Raw genomic sequence first — 19,577 nt, 5'->3', positions numbered from 1 at the left:
GGACCAGAATTGTGTAAATCAACACAACAATGAATTCACAATATATCAAGCTGTTACATATAATAAAGGATATTTTGTTGGTAGGGAAATGTGGACAGCAGATAAGCAATAATTTCAGAGTTGTTTATTTTGCTGCATACTGCACATCTCTTAACTATAATATTATGTTATTCTTCATTTAACAGTAATTTTGGTTGTGTTTCAGAATATCACACCTTATCCGTAGCTCCAGAAATTAAGTTAATTAATACAAGTTCAGTACTGATCACAGCTGATGGCTCTTCACTTGATGGACGAGGTTCAGTCAAGTTTTTCCAGGTCCAGTACAAGGTGAGACATGTTACTGAAAGAAGATGAACATTTTGTTCTCATAATTACAGCAGAGTTTCTAAATAACAAATTCCTTAATTATAGTAGAACCCCTTTTCAAGCAAATCTCAGAGGGATTTGATATTTCTTTCTTAGAAAGGGGTTTTCCTTAAAAGGGGGTTCAAAGAAAATAGGCTATATATCACAAGAAATAATAATACATTTATATCTTTAACTCATGTAATGTCAAGAAATAATAAATGAACATATTAAGAAATACTAAAAACTCAAATTAACACAAGAATAACAGAAAATATTTACAAAACAGCAGATGCAACAAATTCCTTAGTGGACCATTGGGAGCACAATCTGCAGCAAGGAAAAGAGAAACAGGTATTACTGACTTCACTCACTCACTCACTCATTCAGCAGGCTTCTACAGGACATGAAAGTCCCGTGCCAATCTCACAAATTGCCTCCACTGAACTCTGTTTTTGGTGAGTTCTTGCCAGTTATTCACATTCAGACATCTACATAGCTTGAAGGTTTTGTTTTTCCAGGAGCTACGTGGTCTTCCCACTGGTCTTTGTCCTGTTAGTTCTTCTTTAAAGATTCGTAAGACTATCCTATCATTTTCCATCCTTAGAAGATGACCAGCCCATTGAAGTCTTCTGGAATTGATGATGATGATGATTATTGGTGCTTGCTGTGATAGTGAGTGTATTTCTTTATTTGATCTTTTATTCCAGGTTGGAGATATAGAATTACGGTAAAGTATGGTCCAAAAATTTTCCTGTTAACTTTATTTTCAAAAACCTACAACTGATGTTTTTTTTTTTTTTTAACACCATGATTCTGAACCATAAGTTAGAACTGGCCTGATGACAGTATTGTATATTTTCAGTTTTGCAATTTTAAATTGAAGGAACAGAGGCCTAACATGATTTTAAAGAAATTTGTGGAAAATAGCCCATGAGAACTGTGAAAATAAGCATATTAACCTTCACTTTCTGAAATAATCCAATACAGTAGTTTGCTTCCTCTTGCCCAGATGTCTCATAGAAAGAAGTTTTCTCTCAATTTGGTTGAGACTGTTGATGAGGTTTTCATGAATGTTGAAGAAGGAGAAGTACTGGCGGACAATATCCAGTCATTCCACTGCTGCCCCAAAAGTTGGTTCTCCGGGATCTTCTTCTTCTTCTTCTTCTTCTTCTTCTTCTTCTTCTTCTTCTTCTTCTTCTTCTTCTTCTTCTTCTTCTTCTTCTTCTTCTTCTTCTTCTTCTTCTTCTTCTTCTTCTTCTTCTTCTTCTTCTTCTTCTTCTTCTTCTTCTTCTTCTTCTTCTTCTTCTTCTTCTTCTTCTTCTTCTTCTTCAGTACTTTCTCTTTATGCATTGTCACAAAGGTCTCCAACATCCATCTGTGGTGCTAAGGTTAGGATATCATCATCACAAGTAACAAATTCTTCAAATGCTGTGGTACTCGAGTCCTTTGATACAACCCCCAATCTTCTCCAATATCATCAGTAGTGTCATCTTCCTTAAAATCTTCTGAAATGGCACAAAAACTTGCATGGCCAAAGCAGTTTTGAATAGTGTCCGTTGTGTTCAATTTCATTTCCTCATTTCTTACGAGGAAAGAAATAGTTCTTTGAACCAGGCCTTCCTGTACTTCACTTTCACAGAATGAATAATGCCAAGGTCCAAAGGCTGCAGGTGACTGGTGCAGTTAGGAGGAAAGAAAACCATTTTGATATTCCACAGAAAAGATGTATCTGAAGGATGAGCTGGACATCTGTCTGTCACCAGCACTATCTTCCTGCCGATCCCACCATGCTTCGTAAAATGTTTAGAAATACCTCCGATGTCATCCACGCATTTTTGTTAAAAGCATATTTACATCGGAGTGTATGGGTGTTCATGAAGCACCTTGGATTCTTAAATTTTCCAGTTATTAGTGGGGGTAATTTTTCACTCCCATCGCTGTTAACACATAACAATGCTGTCAGTCTTTCTTTACTTTTTTTGCCCCTGTAGCATTTTTCTCCATGAACAGCATATGTCTTGGACAGGAGTAAATTGTAAAACACTCCCATTTCATCTGTGTTAAAAGTATCCTCTGCATCATATCCTTCAAGAAGTTGAGATAACGTATTATTTTACCAGTACACAAGTGTATCGTCATTAACTTCCACACTCTCGCCGCACATATTACAGAACAAAATATTTATTGGGGGTAATTTTTCACTCCCATTGCTGTTAATACATAACAACGCTGTCAGTCTTTCTTTACTTCTTTTGCCTCCATAGCATTTTTATCTGCGAACAGCATGTATCTTGGATGGGAATAAATTGTAAAACACCCCGTTTCATCGGCATTAAAAATATCTTTAGCATCGTATCCTTCAAGAAGTCAAGGTAACGTATGATTTTTCCAGTACACAACTGTACCATCTCTAACGTCCGCACTCTCGCCGCACCTGTTTACGTCAGACATTTAGAATTAATGTTATAGGGAGCACGTAACAGGTGTTCAACCAGAAGGCTGCATTTTTTCTACACCAAACTATTGGGACTAGTGGGCTAGGGAGTGTTTAACAACCATTATACTAACAGGCTTCCCTTCCCTATACCAGCTTTAGTATTTCTGGTGCTTAACACTACGGCTTACAATAATAGCTCACTACTACGAGTGCGTCTGGGGCTTTTGTTAGCTGTGGAGAGGGATGTAGGTGGAGGGTAGGAGGAGTGGCTATTGTGGAGGTAGTGGTGGGGTTAGGTTTGTGATTCGTCAGTTTAGTAGGGCGTGTGTTTACTATTTTGAGATAGTCATTTTTTAATGCAGGAATGGCTTTATCAAAGATGATACTGTTTTCTCTGTAATGTCATTAATGTTATGATTGGGATTAGCGTATTGGTCCAGAGAAATATAGAAATCTTCGGTTATGTTGAGCAGAAACAGAAACAAGCAAAATATAGTGTATAAAGAAAATAGAATGAGTTATAAAGACTAAAATTACAAGCAATAAATTTATAAAATGAATGGATGAAAACCATAACAGTATAAGTAGCATTTTGGTCATTCAGAGAAAAAGGCATTTAAACATCTTAACACTCATATAAAGCATGCTATTTGTAGTTATACCACCCATCACTGGAGCGCAGAATATTACCACTATCACTTGTATCTCTTTGCTGGTGAAAAGATACATCCTCCCGGAGTTACATCCTGCACTTAACTCATTTTTTTTTTAAATGTCACTTAAAAGGTTATGGTTTTTATCCATTCAAATGAACTTCAGATAAGTAAATCATAAAATGGATATCATCCTTAATTATAAAGTGTAAAGTATGTAATATATGCCAGTCCTTTACAAACTGCACATTCACTGTTTTTCATTGTCCATAGCATTTATCAGCTCTTCATCATTTTAATGATAAACTGAACTCAGGTTGTAATAAACTGGTTGACATATGAGGGGTATACTTTGAGAAGAACAAAGCAGACTTGAAGATTTTCTATTCTGACAAGACATTGGCTTAAGTACTTCTGTTTACAGTAACAATATTAGTGTTTTCTTCACTGACACTGACCATACGACTGGTGAGCATGTGTCAACTGTGAGAGCGTCCTAGTACAAAGCAAGTCAGAGAGAGGGGGGGGGAATAAGAAAGGAACACATATAATAGGACGAACATAATGGCAGCTCAGTGCGGGAAGAGGGAACAACAGATATAGGAGACGAGGACAGACATGGAAACACAAAAGGACAAGGACAATATCCATATCTTCATACACCACTGTCTTCAAATACACTCTGTCCTCATCACTCCCAGTATTCTACATCCATCTCTCCTCAGCCCTCATTGAGCTCGTTTCTGCTTCACAGCTTCATCAGCAGGGTGGGTATTAACACTCACTGAGGGGTCATCTTGACAGATCTTCTGTCTTGATGTGGGATAAGTGTAGGATAAGAAGAAAGCCGCCGGCTCTCTCCGAATTGACTGTCACTTGTTTATTGCCTTCCTATACTGGTACAAAGCAAGTTGACCTAATCTTATACGCTGCCCAGTGGCAGTTGCTCATACTATGGGAACTAATATTGCCATAAAAACAAATGAAACAAATGTGGATTGATACAAAGCTATGAATGTGTAATTATCAACCTATACAACAGAGGAAAGCAGTCAGCTAAATTTCAACCAGAGAGAAGGGTTGTCCTGTTCCTGTGTACATTGTAATCTTTCCGGTGTACACAAACACAAATAAAACATGATAATAATAATAATAATAATTAAAGTAATGAGGTAGACTAATAATTTTCAGACGCGATCAAACAATATCGAAAACATACGCACAATTAGCACATGAAAACAACGGAATGTAACAATCAGGTTGAGTAACATGACGACTAAGGAACTGAGATGGTAAGCGGTTGGGACCATACACAGGCAGTGAGAAGGTATTGGCATTGCTGGTGAAATGAAATCAATGGTGATTCAATTCAAATACAATTTACTGAAGTAATAATAATGATAAAAATAACATTGCAATCAGAACTTACCAAAATAATAATAATAATAAAAAGATAGTACAATTAGAGCCATCGATGACGCAAGTTAATGTTAACATGAATTTAAGAAGAAACATCACCCTGAACATACAAACTTCAATGACGCAAGTTAAAGTTAACATAAATTTAAGAAAAAACATTACACCAACTTCACGGTGCTAATTTTAAAATAACATACAGAATTAATTCATTAATTTAACAACCTAACTGTGTTGAAAGTAAGAGTACACGGTCACAAGGAAGGAAGGAACAGCTGAAAATAATAAATATCTTTGCATAGAGCCCATTCAGGAAGCAACCTTTTCAAAAACACTTCTGAATAAGGAGCTTGTCCTGAATGAGAATATGCTGAGAGGAAACTGGATTACGAGAGAAAGCCCCAGGGAAAAATTTAAATTTACATACTTATACAATTTAAAACCAAAGAAAAAGGGAATTGAAATTTTACATATTAAAACAATTTATGAAACCAAGAGGAAAAGGGAACTGCCTCTAAAATAAAATGATGTGACTAGCCGCAAGGTCCTAATCATGTGAAATTAAATTTGGCGACTGGGAGAAAAGCAGGTAAGCTCCGGAGGTTAAAGAAAAATTGAATTGAACACTACATTTGAAAATTACTACCCGAAAGAAGAAATAGATAGTGCTTACCTAGTAAGGGGGCCAAGAGACCCGTCAGATGGGGAAGACAACTTCTCCCATTGCCAGTCAAAACAAGAAGACAGCGGGAATGAGCTTGGCTCTGGCCAAGAGCTCAGATGCCAAAAATGGTGACATCGCGAAACAACCAATGAGTGCGTCCGCATTTCTAGCATTTGCTAATAGCAAATGGTTTTATTATGACCAATGGGGGACCAGAAAAAAACTGCTGATCAAATACTGCGCGTAGCTTTGAGAAATTTCCAAACTGATGCAACCGGAAATTCCTCGAAGCATCCTACAAACCTTGCATGTGCAAGTACACCATGTCTAAAAAGTTATAAGAAAACCCTTGATTTATATATACAATCCCCAAAACCCAAATAATTAAAAATTTCTTTTAAAACATACATACCCAAAGAAACAAACAAGACTTTTTCATTTAAATACACATTGAGAGAAAAAACAAGCTCTTTTTAAAATATTACACTTTGAAGTACAACAAATAAACATATCAATCTACAAAGATAACATACTTTACTTCTTTTCTTTTCCAAATTTCAATAGATGTTTCTTATAACCCTAACATACATAGCTATATTAAAGGAAAATCAATATTATTTTGAGGATGTAACATTTACCGTCAAAATGTAAATAATGCTGTATTTGAAGTTTAAGTAATTTATTTTTCAATTTAATTTAAGGAAAAGGAAAGTTTGTCCTGGCTGAAACTTCAACCTCGTGAACCAGTGAATGGGAGTTTTGCTGAAATCTTAACTGAACTACAACCAGCAGTTTGGTATGATGCAAGAATTATACTCATTGACATTGATGGTAACAGTAATCAAGATGTTGGAGTTCCAATTGTAACATTTCAGACTCCATGCACAGGTAATATATTTTCCCTTATATCTCATAGGAATCACAAATCACCATATTTACACACATATTTTCATTTTTACATAATTTTTCCACCCGTGATTTTGAAGTGGATTTTGGGACAGGAAATTAAAAATTCCTCAATTTTTCCACCATGATTATGTAAATGATTTTGGTTGTCTGTGTGTTTTCTATTTATTTATTTATTTATGTATATACAGTATATAATATTAAAAAAGGGACTTGGCACACAAACTGTAAAAATGGTGCAAGCTATGTACAGTAACTGCATCAGCAGCGTACAGACTCCATTTAGAAAGACGAATGTTATGAAATAAAACTGGACTAAGAAGAGAGTGTGCTGTCACCTCTTTTGTTTCTAATGGTTATAGATGTAACGTGAAGGAGGCAAAGGAAGCACATTATGGGAATAGGAAGATGGAATTATTACTATTTAATAATCATAATTATGTTATTTATTTTACATCCCACAAATTACTTTTGACAGTTTTTGGAGATGCTGAGGTGCCAGAATTTTGTCCCACAGGAGTTCTTTTACCTGCCAATAAATCTACTGACATGAGGCTGATGTAATGAGCACCTTCAAATACCACCGGACTGAGCCAGGATCGAACCTGCCAAGTTGGGGTCAGAAGGCCACCGCTCCAACCGTCTGAGCCACTCAGCCCAGCTTATTATTATTCACTGACATTATTATAGTCTGGGGGTATGAACAACAAAGAAGTACAAGAACAACTTGATGCACTGAATGAGAAAATTCAAAAGTATGGTATGAAAATCAGCGCAGAGAAAAGCAAGACCAGGATGATGTCAAGAGGAGAAAGAATACAAGACTGGACATGGAGATTAGCAAGAGGGTGCAACAGGGCAATGCATTCTACCAGAATGTACGAAACCTTGTCTAGAAAAAGGAAGTACCAAGGAAGTGTAAAGAGATAATGTACCAAATGTATTATGCACCCATAATGACCTATGAGATTTGGACAATGCCAAGTAGGGAGGAGAGCAGAATTCTTTTTTTTTTTTTTTTGCTATTTGTTTTACGTCGCGCCGACACAGATACGTCTTATGGCGACGATGGGATAGGAAATGCCTAGGAAGTGGAAGGAAGCGGCCGTGGCCTTAATTAAGGTACAGCCCCGGCATTTGCCTGGTGTGAAAATGGGAAACCACGGAAAACCATCTTCAGGGCTGCCGACAGTGGGGCTCGAACCCACGATCTCCCGATTACTGGATACTGGCCGCACTTAAGCGACTGCAGCTATCGAGCTCGGTAGAGCAGAATTCAAGCCAGCAAAATGAAATACTTGAGAAGTATGATAGGAAAGAGAAGGAATGACAGATTGAGAAACAAAGATGTGAGAAAGGAGCTCAGAATGGAAAACCTAAATGAGAGATTTGAAAAATGAAATGGCGTATGGCTTTTAGTGCCGGGAGTGTCCGAGGACCAGTTTGGCTCGCCAGATGCAGGTCTTTTGATTTGACTCCCGGAGATGACCTGCTCTTCATGATGAGGATGAAATGATGATGAAGACGACACATACACCGAGCCCCTGGCCAGCAAAATTAACAAATGGTAGTTAAAATTCCCGACCCTGCCGGGAATCGAACCCGGGACCCCTGTGACCAAAGACCAGCACGCTAACCATTTAGCCATGGAGCCAGACAGAGAATTGATAGGAGTAAACTAAGATGGTTTCAACATGTAAAGAGGATGGAGGAGAAAAGAATACCAAAACAGATGATGTAGATGAAGTTCGAGGGAAAGAGAGCAAGAGGGAGGCCTAGAACAAGGTGGCTTGATTCAATAAAGGGGAGTAGACTGGGACAAAATGATGGAAGAGGATATAAACATTAAAAGCTCCTTTCAACAGACCCTTGATTAAACAGAAACTTGGCTTAAACAGAAATATTTGGAGGTTCCATGAATTTAAGGGTGAAAAATTGTTGTAGTCCCTTCATTAAATGGAAACTGTGTTCCACAGACAACGGAAAACAAAATATGCATTTTAACAGAAAATTTCCAAGTTCCACAATGCAATGTTTAGAAGATTTTCAGGCACCCTGTATAAGTCTACCTTGTCTGCTGTAACAGTTGATTCTGTTGCTAACAACGAATGGGCAAATAGGTCTTTTGTTCTCCAACTTACACGTTAAAGTGTATGGCTAATTGCTTGTTTATTGTTGTCCAAGCCTTTCCCAAATTTTGCTTTAATGAGCTGTCAATCAAAAATGCCTGTCTTCGTCTCACCCCTTGTCAGTCAGCTTAGAATTCAGCTTTTAACTGAGCACTTAACTTACATTACTGACATCGTACGGAAGTAGTCATTATGGCTTTGAAAGCAAGAGTTGTACTTTATCTTAACAAGAGAGTAAAAGTGATTCATGCTGGTGAACAAAATAAATTAAGTGTAATGCAGATTATGAAGATGTAGGTATAACTCAAGTATACAGTGATATTTTCCTGTTCATTGAATGTTTTGCTTGTACTGTATTGATCCATAGCAGAAATATGTAAATATAACACTGTGAAAGGTTATGTACACCATTTTTTTCTCAGCATGTCCATTATATGCATGTTGATAGTTTAATTATTTTAGCATAAGCCTACCTCCGTTAACCGGAAACTATCTTTAATGGAAAAAATTGAGAACCCTGTTTGATTTCATTGAAGATAGGTTTTACTGTACTTGTAAAATATGTAGTCATGAAACTATCTATTGTTTCAACAGCTGATCATCACTTTTTTGTGGTGACTGAGAAGCACAAATAGCAACACTGTAGTAACGGGACCACTCAGCAAGCTACGGATAATGTTGATCTATGAACGCATCACTAGTATACTTGTAGTAATCACATGGGAGATGCACACTTTCTCTACAACATTATACCAGTTTCTGAGCTTATATTTTTTACATATATAAGTGAATAGTGGCTAGCATGGATAAGAAAAATCAGATTTACCATGCACAGCTTAAATTACCATATTTACTCGTGTATTATACCCCCTGGCTTTTTGAGACAAAGAAAATGAAAAAAATAAATCTTGCATACATGACCCCTCCCCCCAACTTAATTTATCAAAGAAGAACAATGATTACACTGCGTAGTAGGTACAAGCCTTACTGCAGCTCCGATGACATCACACAGATTTGTGAATAGTTTTGTCCATACGACCTACACAATGCAAACCCGTGTCATAGTTGTGCGGTACATCTCTGTTTTGTAGTTAAGAAATGTCAGTCTCCATAGCATAGGCCAACTGCAGTTCTGATGATGTTGCACTATCATGTCCGACCCACACATTGCAAGCACGCATCAGTCACGCTATATGTCTGTTTGTTGTAGTTAAGAATGTCTGCCAGCTTGATGGTTAGCACAATTAGCTCACAATAATAATTACTGTACGGTATTAAATTAATGTCGTATGGTCCATCTTTTTCAATACTATATTATGCAATATTATTGAATTTCATTACTAAATTAGGGACTAGTTTAGGCCTTGGCTGGCCATCTTCAGCCTTAATGTAATCAATCAATCAATCAATACTGATCTGCATTTAGGGCAGTCGCCCAGGTGGCAGATTCCCTATCTGTTGCTTTCCTAGACTTTTCCTAAATGATTTCAAAGAAATTGAAAATTTATTGAACATCTCCCTTGGTAAGTTATTCCAATCCCTAACTCCCCTTCCTATAAATGAATATTTGTCCCAGTTTATCCTCTTGAATTCCAACTTTATCTTCATATTGTGATCTTTTCTACTTTTATAAATGCCATTCAAACTTATTCGTCTACTAATGTCATTCCATGCCATCTCTCCCCTGACAGCTCGGAATATACAACTTATTACATACTATCCACTTCATTCCGTATCGATATTGATTGATCAGGTGGAAAAGTTTTTATTTAATTCTTATTTGATATACAACTTAGTCGAGCAGCTCTTCTTCTTTCTCTCAATTGTTCCCAACCCAAACATTGCAACATTTTTGTAACGCTACTCTTTTGTCGGAAATCACCCAGAACAAATCGAGCTGCTTTTCTTTGGATTTTTTCCAGTTCTTGAATCAGGTAATCCTGGTGAGGGTCCCATACACTGGAACCATACTCTAGTTGGGGTCTTACCAGAGACTTATATGCACTCTCCTTTACATCCTTACTACAACCCCTAAACACCCTTATAACCATGTGCAGAGATCTGTACCCTTTATTTACAATCCCATTTATGTGATTACCCCAATGAAGATCTTTCCTTATATTAACACCTAGATACTTACAATGATCCCCAAAAGGAACTTTCACCCCATCAACGCAGTAATTAAAACTGAGAGGACTTTTCCTATTTGTGAAACTCACAACCTGACTTTTAACCCCGTTTATCAACATACCATTGCCTGCTGTCCATCTCACAACATTTTCGAGGTCACGTTGCAGTTGCTCACAATCTTGTAACTTATTTATCACTCTATAGAGAATAAAAGCCTTACCTCCTATTCCACTCCTTTACTCATATCATTTATATATATAAGAAAACATAAAGGTCCGATAATACTGCCTTGAGGAATTCCCCTCTTAATTATTACAGGGTCAGATAAAGCTTTACCTACTCTAATTCTCTGAGACCTAGAAATATAGCAACCCATTCAGTCACTCTTTTGTCTAGTCAAATTGCACTCATTTTTGCCAGTAGTCTCCCATGATCCACCCTATCAAATGCTTTAGACAGGTCAATCGCGATACAGTCCATTTGACCTCCAGAATCCAAGATATCTGCTATATCTTGCTGGAATCCTACAAGTTGAGCTTCAGTGGAATAACCTTTCCTAAAACCAAATTGCCTTCTATCTAACCAGTTATTAATTTCTCAAACATGTCTAATATAATCAGAAAGAATGCCTTCCCAAAGCTTACATACAATGCATGTCAAACTTACTGGCCTGTAATTTTCAGCTTTATGTCTGTCACCCTTTCCTTTATACACAGGGGCTACTATAGCAACTCTCCATTCATCTGGTATAGCTCCTCCGACGAAACAATAATGAAATAAGTACTTCAGATATGGTACTATATCCCAACCCATTGTCTTTAGTATATCCCCAGAAATCTGATCAATTCCAGCTGCTTTTCTAGTTTTCAACTTTTGTATCTTATTGTAAATGTCACTGTTATCATATGTAAATTTTATTACTTCTTTGGCCTTAGTCTCCTCCTCTATCTCGACATCATCCTTGTAACCAACAATACATACTGCTGACTGAATACTTCTGCCTTTTGAAGATCCTCACATACACACTCCCCTTGTTTATTAATTATTCCTGGAATGTCCTCCTTGAAACCTGTTTCTGCCTTAAAATACCTATACATACCCTTCCATTTTTCACTACAATTTGTGTGACTGCCAATTATGCTTGCCATCATGTTATCCTTAGCTGCCTTCTTTGCTAGATTCAATTTTCTAGTAAGTTCCTTCAATTTCTCCTTACTTCCACAGCCATTTCTAACTCTATTTCTTTCCAGTCTGCACCTCCTTCTTAGTATCTTTATTTCTCTATTATAATAAGGTGGGTCTTTACCATTCCTTACCACCCTCAAAGGTACAAACCTTTTTTTGCATTCCTCAACAATTTCTTTCAACCCATCCCAGAGTCTGTTTACATTTTTATTTACCGTTTTTCAGCAATCATAGTTACTTTTTAGAAACTGCCTCATGCCTGCTTTATCAGCCATATGGTACTGCCTAACAGTCCTACTTTTAAGACCTTTCTTTCTATCACATTTATTTTGAAGTACGACAAAAACAGCTTCATGATCACTAATACCATCTATTACTTCAGTTTCCCTATAGAGCTCATCTGGTTTTATCAGCACCACATCCAGGATATTTTTCCCTCTGGTTGGTTCCATCACTTTCTGAATCAGCTGTCCTTCCCATATTAACTTACTTGCCATTTGTTGGTCATGCTTCCTGTCGTTTGCATTTCCTTCCCAATTGACATCTGGCAAATTGAGATCTCCCGCTACAATCACAGTTCTTTTCATGTCGTTTCCCACATAGCTGACTATCCTATCAAATAATTCCGAATCCGCGTCAATGCTACCCTTTCCTGATCTGTACACTCCAAATATATCAAGTTGCCTATTATCTTTAGAAATGAGCCTTACACCTAGAATTTCATGTGTCTCATCTTTAACTTTTTCGTAGCTTACAAATTCTTCTTTCACCAGAATGAACACTCCCCCTCCCACCATTCCTATCTTATCTCTACGATACACACTCCAGTGCCTTGAGAAAATTTCTGCATCCATTATATCATTTCTCAGCCATGATTCAACTCCTATTACTGTATCTGGTAAATATATATCTATTAAATTAATTGTATTCCTTTCTTTACAATACTTCTACAGTTCAACACTAACAATTTTATGTCATCCCTACTTGATTTCCAGTTCCCTGTTCCCATATCACCACTCCCTTGGCCATCCCGTTTCCCTGAATGTACCTCCCTATTACCCTTCCAAACAAATTTCCTAACTTATACGTACCACTGCGGTTTAAATGAAGGCCATCCGAGCGCAGATCCCTATCTCCTACCCACCCATTAGGATCTCGAAATTTCACTCCCAGTTTCCCACATACCCACTCCATAGTCTCATTTAAATCCCCAATCACCCTCCAGTCAGTATCCCTCCTACACAGTATTCCAGTAATAACAATCTCCGCTTTCTTAAACTTAACCCGTGCTGCATTTACCAGATCCCACACATCTCCAACTATGTTGGTACTTATATCAGCTTGCCTTACGTTGTTGGTACCAACGTGAAATACTACCACCTTCTCCTTCCCCTCCTCCCTCTCTTCTACTTTCCTCAACATCTGCCTCAACCTAATTCCTGGATAACATTCTACCCTGGTTCCCTTTCCTCCACACACTTTCCCCACATGTCTAACGATGGAATCCCCCATGACCAGAGCCTCAACCCTACCCACCTCATTTGATCCCCTCCCCTCCTGGTCAGCCCTATCTTTCCTGATAGCTTCAGAAGCTACTTCCTCCTCCCTTTTCTTCTTCCCATGACCCTGTTCCACCTGTCTTTTCCTATCCTCTACTCTACATTTCCCTTTCCTACCTTTTCCCTTCCTCCTACTTCCACACATCTCAGCAACAGTTCCCTGTCCGACATCTTCCCTCTGTTGTTCTAACTGGAGTGACTCGTACCGATTTCGCACAGATACCTGTCCTGAATTCTGATCCTGAATAGAGCCCTTAGCCTGCAATCTTCTTCCCCTTAGAACATTAGACCACCTGTCTTCTACAACTCCTCCTTTTCCTTTCCCTCCCTCTTGTACACCTACTGTAACCTGTACATTGTTTGAGGGAGTCCTATCTTCCTTCCTGTCTTCTGTGAGAATCCTAATTATCTCCCTCAAACTTTCCAACTCCTCCATCATACCCCTCAATGCCTCGCCACACCCACAGTAAGTACACTCGTGCTCCTTAGCCATTCTTTACGGAAAAAAATGAAATTAAAAATAAAATAACTTATTTGCAAAAAATAAATGAACGGAGGGATATATTGTCTGGGATAGTACACAATAATAAGGTAATTAATATACGACTACACTACAATACTACTTAGTCGTGCTCTATTTTTTTTTACCCTACAACCCCTAACAGGATAAAAACTGCTGTTAATTACTGAATATCGAAAGTAATACACAAGAACTACACAATTCCAAACTGCAATTAAGCCTATCCTAATTACAACAACAGTATTTTAGTAAGAGTTTCTTCGGATACCACTACTACACCAGTACTACACAAATATTTTACAATAATAAAATAAGCACACTATATTCTAATAGGATATTACTCGTATACTACTGTACAGTACACTACAGTAATTTTAAACTACTTTCAGATGTATCCTAATTACGATACCGGTACCGTACCGTATGACACTACTAAGCACAACAGAAATGAAATTTGCAAGAACTACTGTACTCAAAGATTACCAACGAAGCTAAATGCTTAGTCAAATTATTATTAGTATTAGTATTACGGTCTAATAGATACACACGAAATATAACACACGAATATAGCAGGCAAGATACGGCACTATCTAAATGTACTGTATCTATACTACAATGTATCTATACAACACTACACTGCGTTTGGTTAAATGCTTAAGTAATACATCTAATAATTAAATAAATGTACAAACACACAATTGACATAAAAACTAATGTACAACACACAATTAACATTCAAATCTGGGACGAACTATGTGTAAAATCTGAAAAATAAATTAGGCTCTAAATACTTAGCATCTGGAGTATGCTCATCATCCAGACTCTTTCTTGTATTAATATTCATAGAATTGTTAGTTCCATCACTGCTAATCATTACAGTTTCAATTGCAAAACAGAAACTGGTAAATGTTGTTTCTGTAGTCAGGTCGTCAGTCACCAAATCTACTTGAGTGGTGTTAGCAGTATGCAAGCCACTGGAAACCACTGTAAATAACCACCAGCTGACGCAGAACTGCTAGATGGTGTTTCCACATCGACCAATGTATATAAAATGAATTGTTCCTGTAGTGCTTGTTAAAATCATGCTGAAATGCTGTTGGACACTGTCAGGACGGCAGATGAAGATATGGTTAAAACTGACACATTCTTAATTTGTGGCTGGTATAAATTCGCAATTCATAGTGGTATCCATGAAGTTAACCTGAATAAATGATCGATAAAATTAGATAACATTAATAAATAGAAAGAGAGGGAGCATGTTAGACAAGTGGCTTACATTAAGGCTGAAGATGGCCAGCCAAGGCCGAAACTAGTCCCTAATTTAGTAATGTAATTCAATAATATTGCATGGTATAGTATTGAAAAAGGTAGACCATACGAGATTAATTTAATAATGATTATTGTGATCACAATTCAATACGGATCAAAACCATGAAGTTTATATCCTATGAGCACAATTAGCTGCTGTTCTTGGGGGCCTGAGTTTGATTCCTGGTACCGTACTACCAGAGATTTAAAAATAGCAGGAATGTTGATATGTGGTAAAAATGGTACATACAGCTCCCCTCCATTGGGAGCATGCCTAAAAAGAGCTGGATCTCCTTGGAATGAAAAAAAAACAATTTTACTTTATTTAAGAAATATTCACGGTTGTTGCTATTAATTAAATTCCGGCACCTCGGTATCTCCAAAAACCATAGAAAAGTAGTTTGTTGGATGTAAAAATAAAAATAACATTTAACATCAATATGTTTGGCTATTTGTCATCTTGTAGAAAATTAAGACAATATATTTTACTCAACAAAAATCAAAGAGGATTTATAAGTAAACCTGGAACATACAGTATTTAAATGTGTCATCAATTGATGGAGGTTTGAAGGAAGCAAAATTGGGAGGTAGAAACCTTACAGTATTGATGTTAGATGTATTACAAGCATTTGACAATGTGAGTCATAATCATCTAGATAAGTGTCTTGATGCTTAGCCTCTACCTACATGCCTTCATGAACTTACTAAGAACCTACTCAGAAGTAATTCTACCAGGATCCATGTAAATTGTCAAGTATCTACATCGGTTAATCTTAGTAAAGGAGATTTCCAGGGATCCTGTTAAATTTGTCAATAGATTTTATTCTAAAGAATTGTCAGAGAGTAAAATCTTAAATAAATATGGTTTCCAAGTATCACCTGAAATGGATAATATAACCATTGCAGCTTTTGCTAATGACATAGCAGTCATTTCTAAATCACTCAAAGTTGTTCAAGAATTGGTGCGGATGACCAGATCCCTGTTGCATAAGGTTGGCCTAGAATTAAATATTGAAAGTCATCTGTAATTAATATTAATAAAGGTAGACTCATACAATGGACCTGATACTAGATTCTGAATCTTCAATAATATGAATTAAACATAATGAAACCAAAACAAAATATCTGGGAGTTACTTTCAGTGATGAAATAAAACTTAATCAGGGAAAGATAATGATGGAACTTCATAATGACTTAGAGGTTTTGGTGTCTTCTCTAATGTTATGCCCTAACCAGTATATAAATATAGTCAATCAATATTTATGGCCAAAGCTTGTTTATTCCTTTCAATTGGCAGCATTACATCAACTGTCACAATTGTTCTTGAAGGACATTGATAAATTAATTTGAAGCTCTGTCAAAGAAATGTTATTTTTGCCTGCTGATATTCCCTGTAGTATGCTGTATTATAACAAGAATGTGAGAGGCCTTGTGTTAATTCAAGCTACATGGGAAGCCTTTTTACAACATTGTAACATACGTATGTCTTTAATTAAAGCAAATTATCCATATATTAATGTCCTAAGCCCATTTCAGGAAGAACTCCAAGCTTCGTGTAAAACATCTCAGTCTTCCTCAACCTGAAGTTTTGTCAAAAACATCAGTTAAGAAGCTTTGTAAAGATGTAAGGACTGCTGGGCTGAGTGGCTCAGACGGTTAAGGCGCTGGCCTTCTAACCCCAACTTGGCAGGTTCGATCCTGGCTCAGTCCGGTGGTATTTGAAGGTGCTCATATACGACAGCCCCGTGCTGGTAGATTTACTGGCACGTAAAAGAACTCCTGCGGGACTAAATTCCGGCACCTCGGCGTCTCCGAAGACCATAAAAGTAGTTTGTGGGACGTAAAAACAAATAGCATTATTATTTTAAGATGTAAGGACTCACAAATTTGAAACTTGGAAGACATTATTAGGACAAGGTAGGGGTGCTGAAGATTTTGCAGATGTATCTGACTCTAACAACTGGATTTCTAACAAAGCTGGATTGTCCACATTTGAATGGATCACCTGCCTTAAAATGGCAGCTGTCCATACCATTCCAGGCAGATCCTTAGATGGTACCTGATGCAGACACTGCACCGAGAACGAATCGCTTGGACATGTCTCAGGATTCTGTGACAGAAGACGTAATTCACGTCTGCACAGGGTGAGGTTTAAGATTGCTAATGCTTTGCAACAGAAAGGGTGGCAAGGGCACGAAAAAATCCCATGCGTTTCCTCAGATGGGTCTACTAAAAGAGTTGATAATTTTTTTTTTTTACAAGTTGTTTTACGTCGCACCGACACAGATAGGTCTTACGGTGATGATGGAGCAGGAAAGGGCTAGGAGTGGGAAAGAAGCAGCCATGGCCTTAATTAAGGTATAGCCCCAGCATTTGCCTGGTGTGAGAATGGGAAACCACGGAAAACCATCTTCAGGGCCACTGACAGTGGGGTTCGAACCCACTGTCTCCCGAATATGGATACTGGCAGCGCTTGAGCAACTGCAGCTATCGAGCTCGGTAAGAGTTGATATTATTGCAACCTCTAGGCATGGCATAATTATTGACCCTTCTGTCCGATTCGAGGTTGGTCTTCAACAGGATAGGGAGGTGGATAAAGAAAAGGAAGCTATCTATGAACCTACTGTTAATTATTACAAAGACAGATATAAACTAAAATTCATTGATGTAATAGGTGTACTGACATGAGCACGAGGTGCAATGCCTCGTTTTCTAGGAATTTCTAAAAACGATTACATTTCAACTTCTGTACGTGATGAGACAGTCACCATTGTACTAAAGATGAGTTGTCAAATTCTGAATCACCATCTTAATCCACACCTCTAGGTCTGTCTGTTAGGTCATCAGCCCAGAGGCTGGTTGGATCCTCAAATAGCATCACCAAAGGCTATGCAGTTATAGAGAAACCACAATAACCAATGGCAGTACCAAAATGAGGCGTACTAAGCAGAGGTAGTTTGCCATTGCTTTCCTCACTGAGCCAGACAGTGCTGTTGTAGCACAACTAACCCTATGAGCAACACCTTTCATGACACTCAGACACACTGGTTTTGCTCTGAAAGTCATTAATCAACACCACCCATACCCCAGCAGCTTCCATATTGTCACAGCCATGGATGAGACTGGGACTTCAGCTTAAGCTACACTTTACTCTGGCCTGTGCCATGAGATGGATGTAAAAGTACTGTATCTATCAAGAAATGACAGCAGGCAGACCTTTAGGTATTGTTTGAAATTTATATCATATTATTATATTGTAATTTTGTAATATTGTAATTATAATTTTAATATTGATTATTACTGTATTGTGGGTATACTGAGTGTTTTGGGATTACCTCCATTGGAAGGCAGTTTTTAAACAAGAAATATTACATTATGTATGTGCAATAGAGGAGGCAGCAATGAAAAGACAAAGAAGGAATATGAAGGAAATGAGCTAGATTAAATTAAGGAAGAATCGGTTAAAGGAGGCATACAAAGAAGAAAAAACATCCAATTTCCTGTCAGAAGTTAAAGTTTTTTTATGGAGGTTTGGAATGCAGATAAATGAAGTCCTTTGAACAAGAGAGAGGCAGGAACACGGATTATGAAGGAGTGGATTTATCCTGATTTTGCAAGTTAGGGCATGTAGGAAAAAGAAGGATGTAAGTTCATGGTCAATGTGATTCAAATTAGCAGGTGTAGAGGTAGACCAAATGAGAGACGCGAATTCAATAATCGATAGAATGCAAGGTGCATAGTAGGCTCTGAGTGCGTGGTTATCAATGATGTCAGAAAATCTATACAACAAACCGAGAAGTGACATTGCTCATGAGGTCATCTTCGTGTATGGGGGACAGATAACGATTTACTGTCAAACAACACTCCTAAGTCATTTTGTTCTCTTAGAGTGGGGAATGGGTCGGCAAGGAGGGAGCATTTACTAAGAATAGGAGATTTACGAAGCTCATCACTATGCCATATTGTCAACTCTACTGCTAATTTTACCAATATTGCAATTATTTCTAAACAGTCACATGACATTTCAACCTACTTAGTTTCATTTAATTTCCTCCATTCCATCTAGATGTGTACCTCTCTTTGCCCCACCCCCCTCCTTTTTTTCCCTTTTGTGAATAAATATATTATCAATGGATCATATGTACTGATCAAACAGTTTTAGATGGTTGGAAGTTATAGATTGTATACTAGATTTCTGGATAAATAAAACAATAAATAGGATTAATTAAATTTATTTCAGTTCCTACATCAAAGGAATATCATCTGAAGAGCGACAGGGTCACTTCATCCAGCTTTAAAGTTTCTTGGCAGGTGAGAAT

The 19,577-nt window shown here is 37.5% G+C and overlaps 1 protein-coding gene and 1 long non-coding RNA gene across 2 annotated transcripts in view; one reads left to right on the top strand and one right to left on the bottom strand.

Moving 5' to 3' along the window:
* Window positions 1-19,577, top strand: part of LOC136876467 (uncharacterized) — a 484,774-nt gene that overhangs the window by 349,007 nt on the left and 116,190 nt on the right. Inside the window, exons 14-16 of the mRNA XM_068228446.1 lie at window positions 206-330; window positions 6,223-6,409; window positions 19,499-19,569. Of these exons, the coding sequence (XP_068084547.1) occupies window positions 206-330; window positions 6,223-6,409; window positions 19,499-19,569 (383 nt within the window). The remainder of the gene's footprint in view (window positions 1-205; window positions 331-6,222; window positions 6,410-19,498; window positions 19,570-19,577) is intronic.
* The window catches only part of LOC136876469 (uncharacterized), a 46,075-nt gene continuing 26,600 nt past the window's right edge, over window positions 103-19,577 (bottom strand). The window contains exon 2 of the long non-coding RNA XR_011018473.1: window positions 103-343. This is a non-coding gene — a long non-coding RNA (uncharacterized lncRNA). The remainder of the gene's footprint in view (window positions 344-19,577) is intronic.

The sequence above is a fragment of the Anabrus simplex genome, chromosome 6 (assembly GCF_040414725.1).
Source record: "Anabrus simplex isolate iqAnaSimp1 chromosome 6, ASM4041472v1, whole genome shotgun sequence".
Taxonomy (NCBI): Eukaryota; Metazoa; Arthropoda; class Insecta; order Orthoptera; family Tettigoniidae; genus Anabrus; species Anabrus simplex.
Note: the sequence above shows the minus strand (reverse complement) of the source record. Positions and strands in the feature narration are given on the sequence as shown.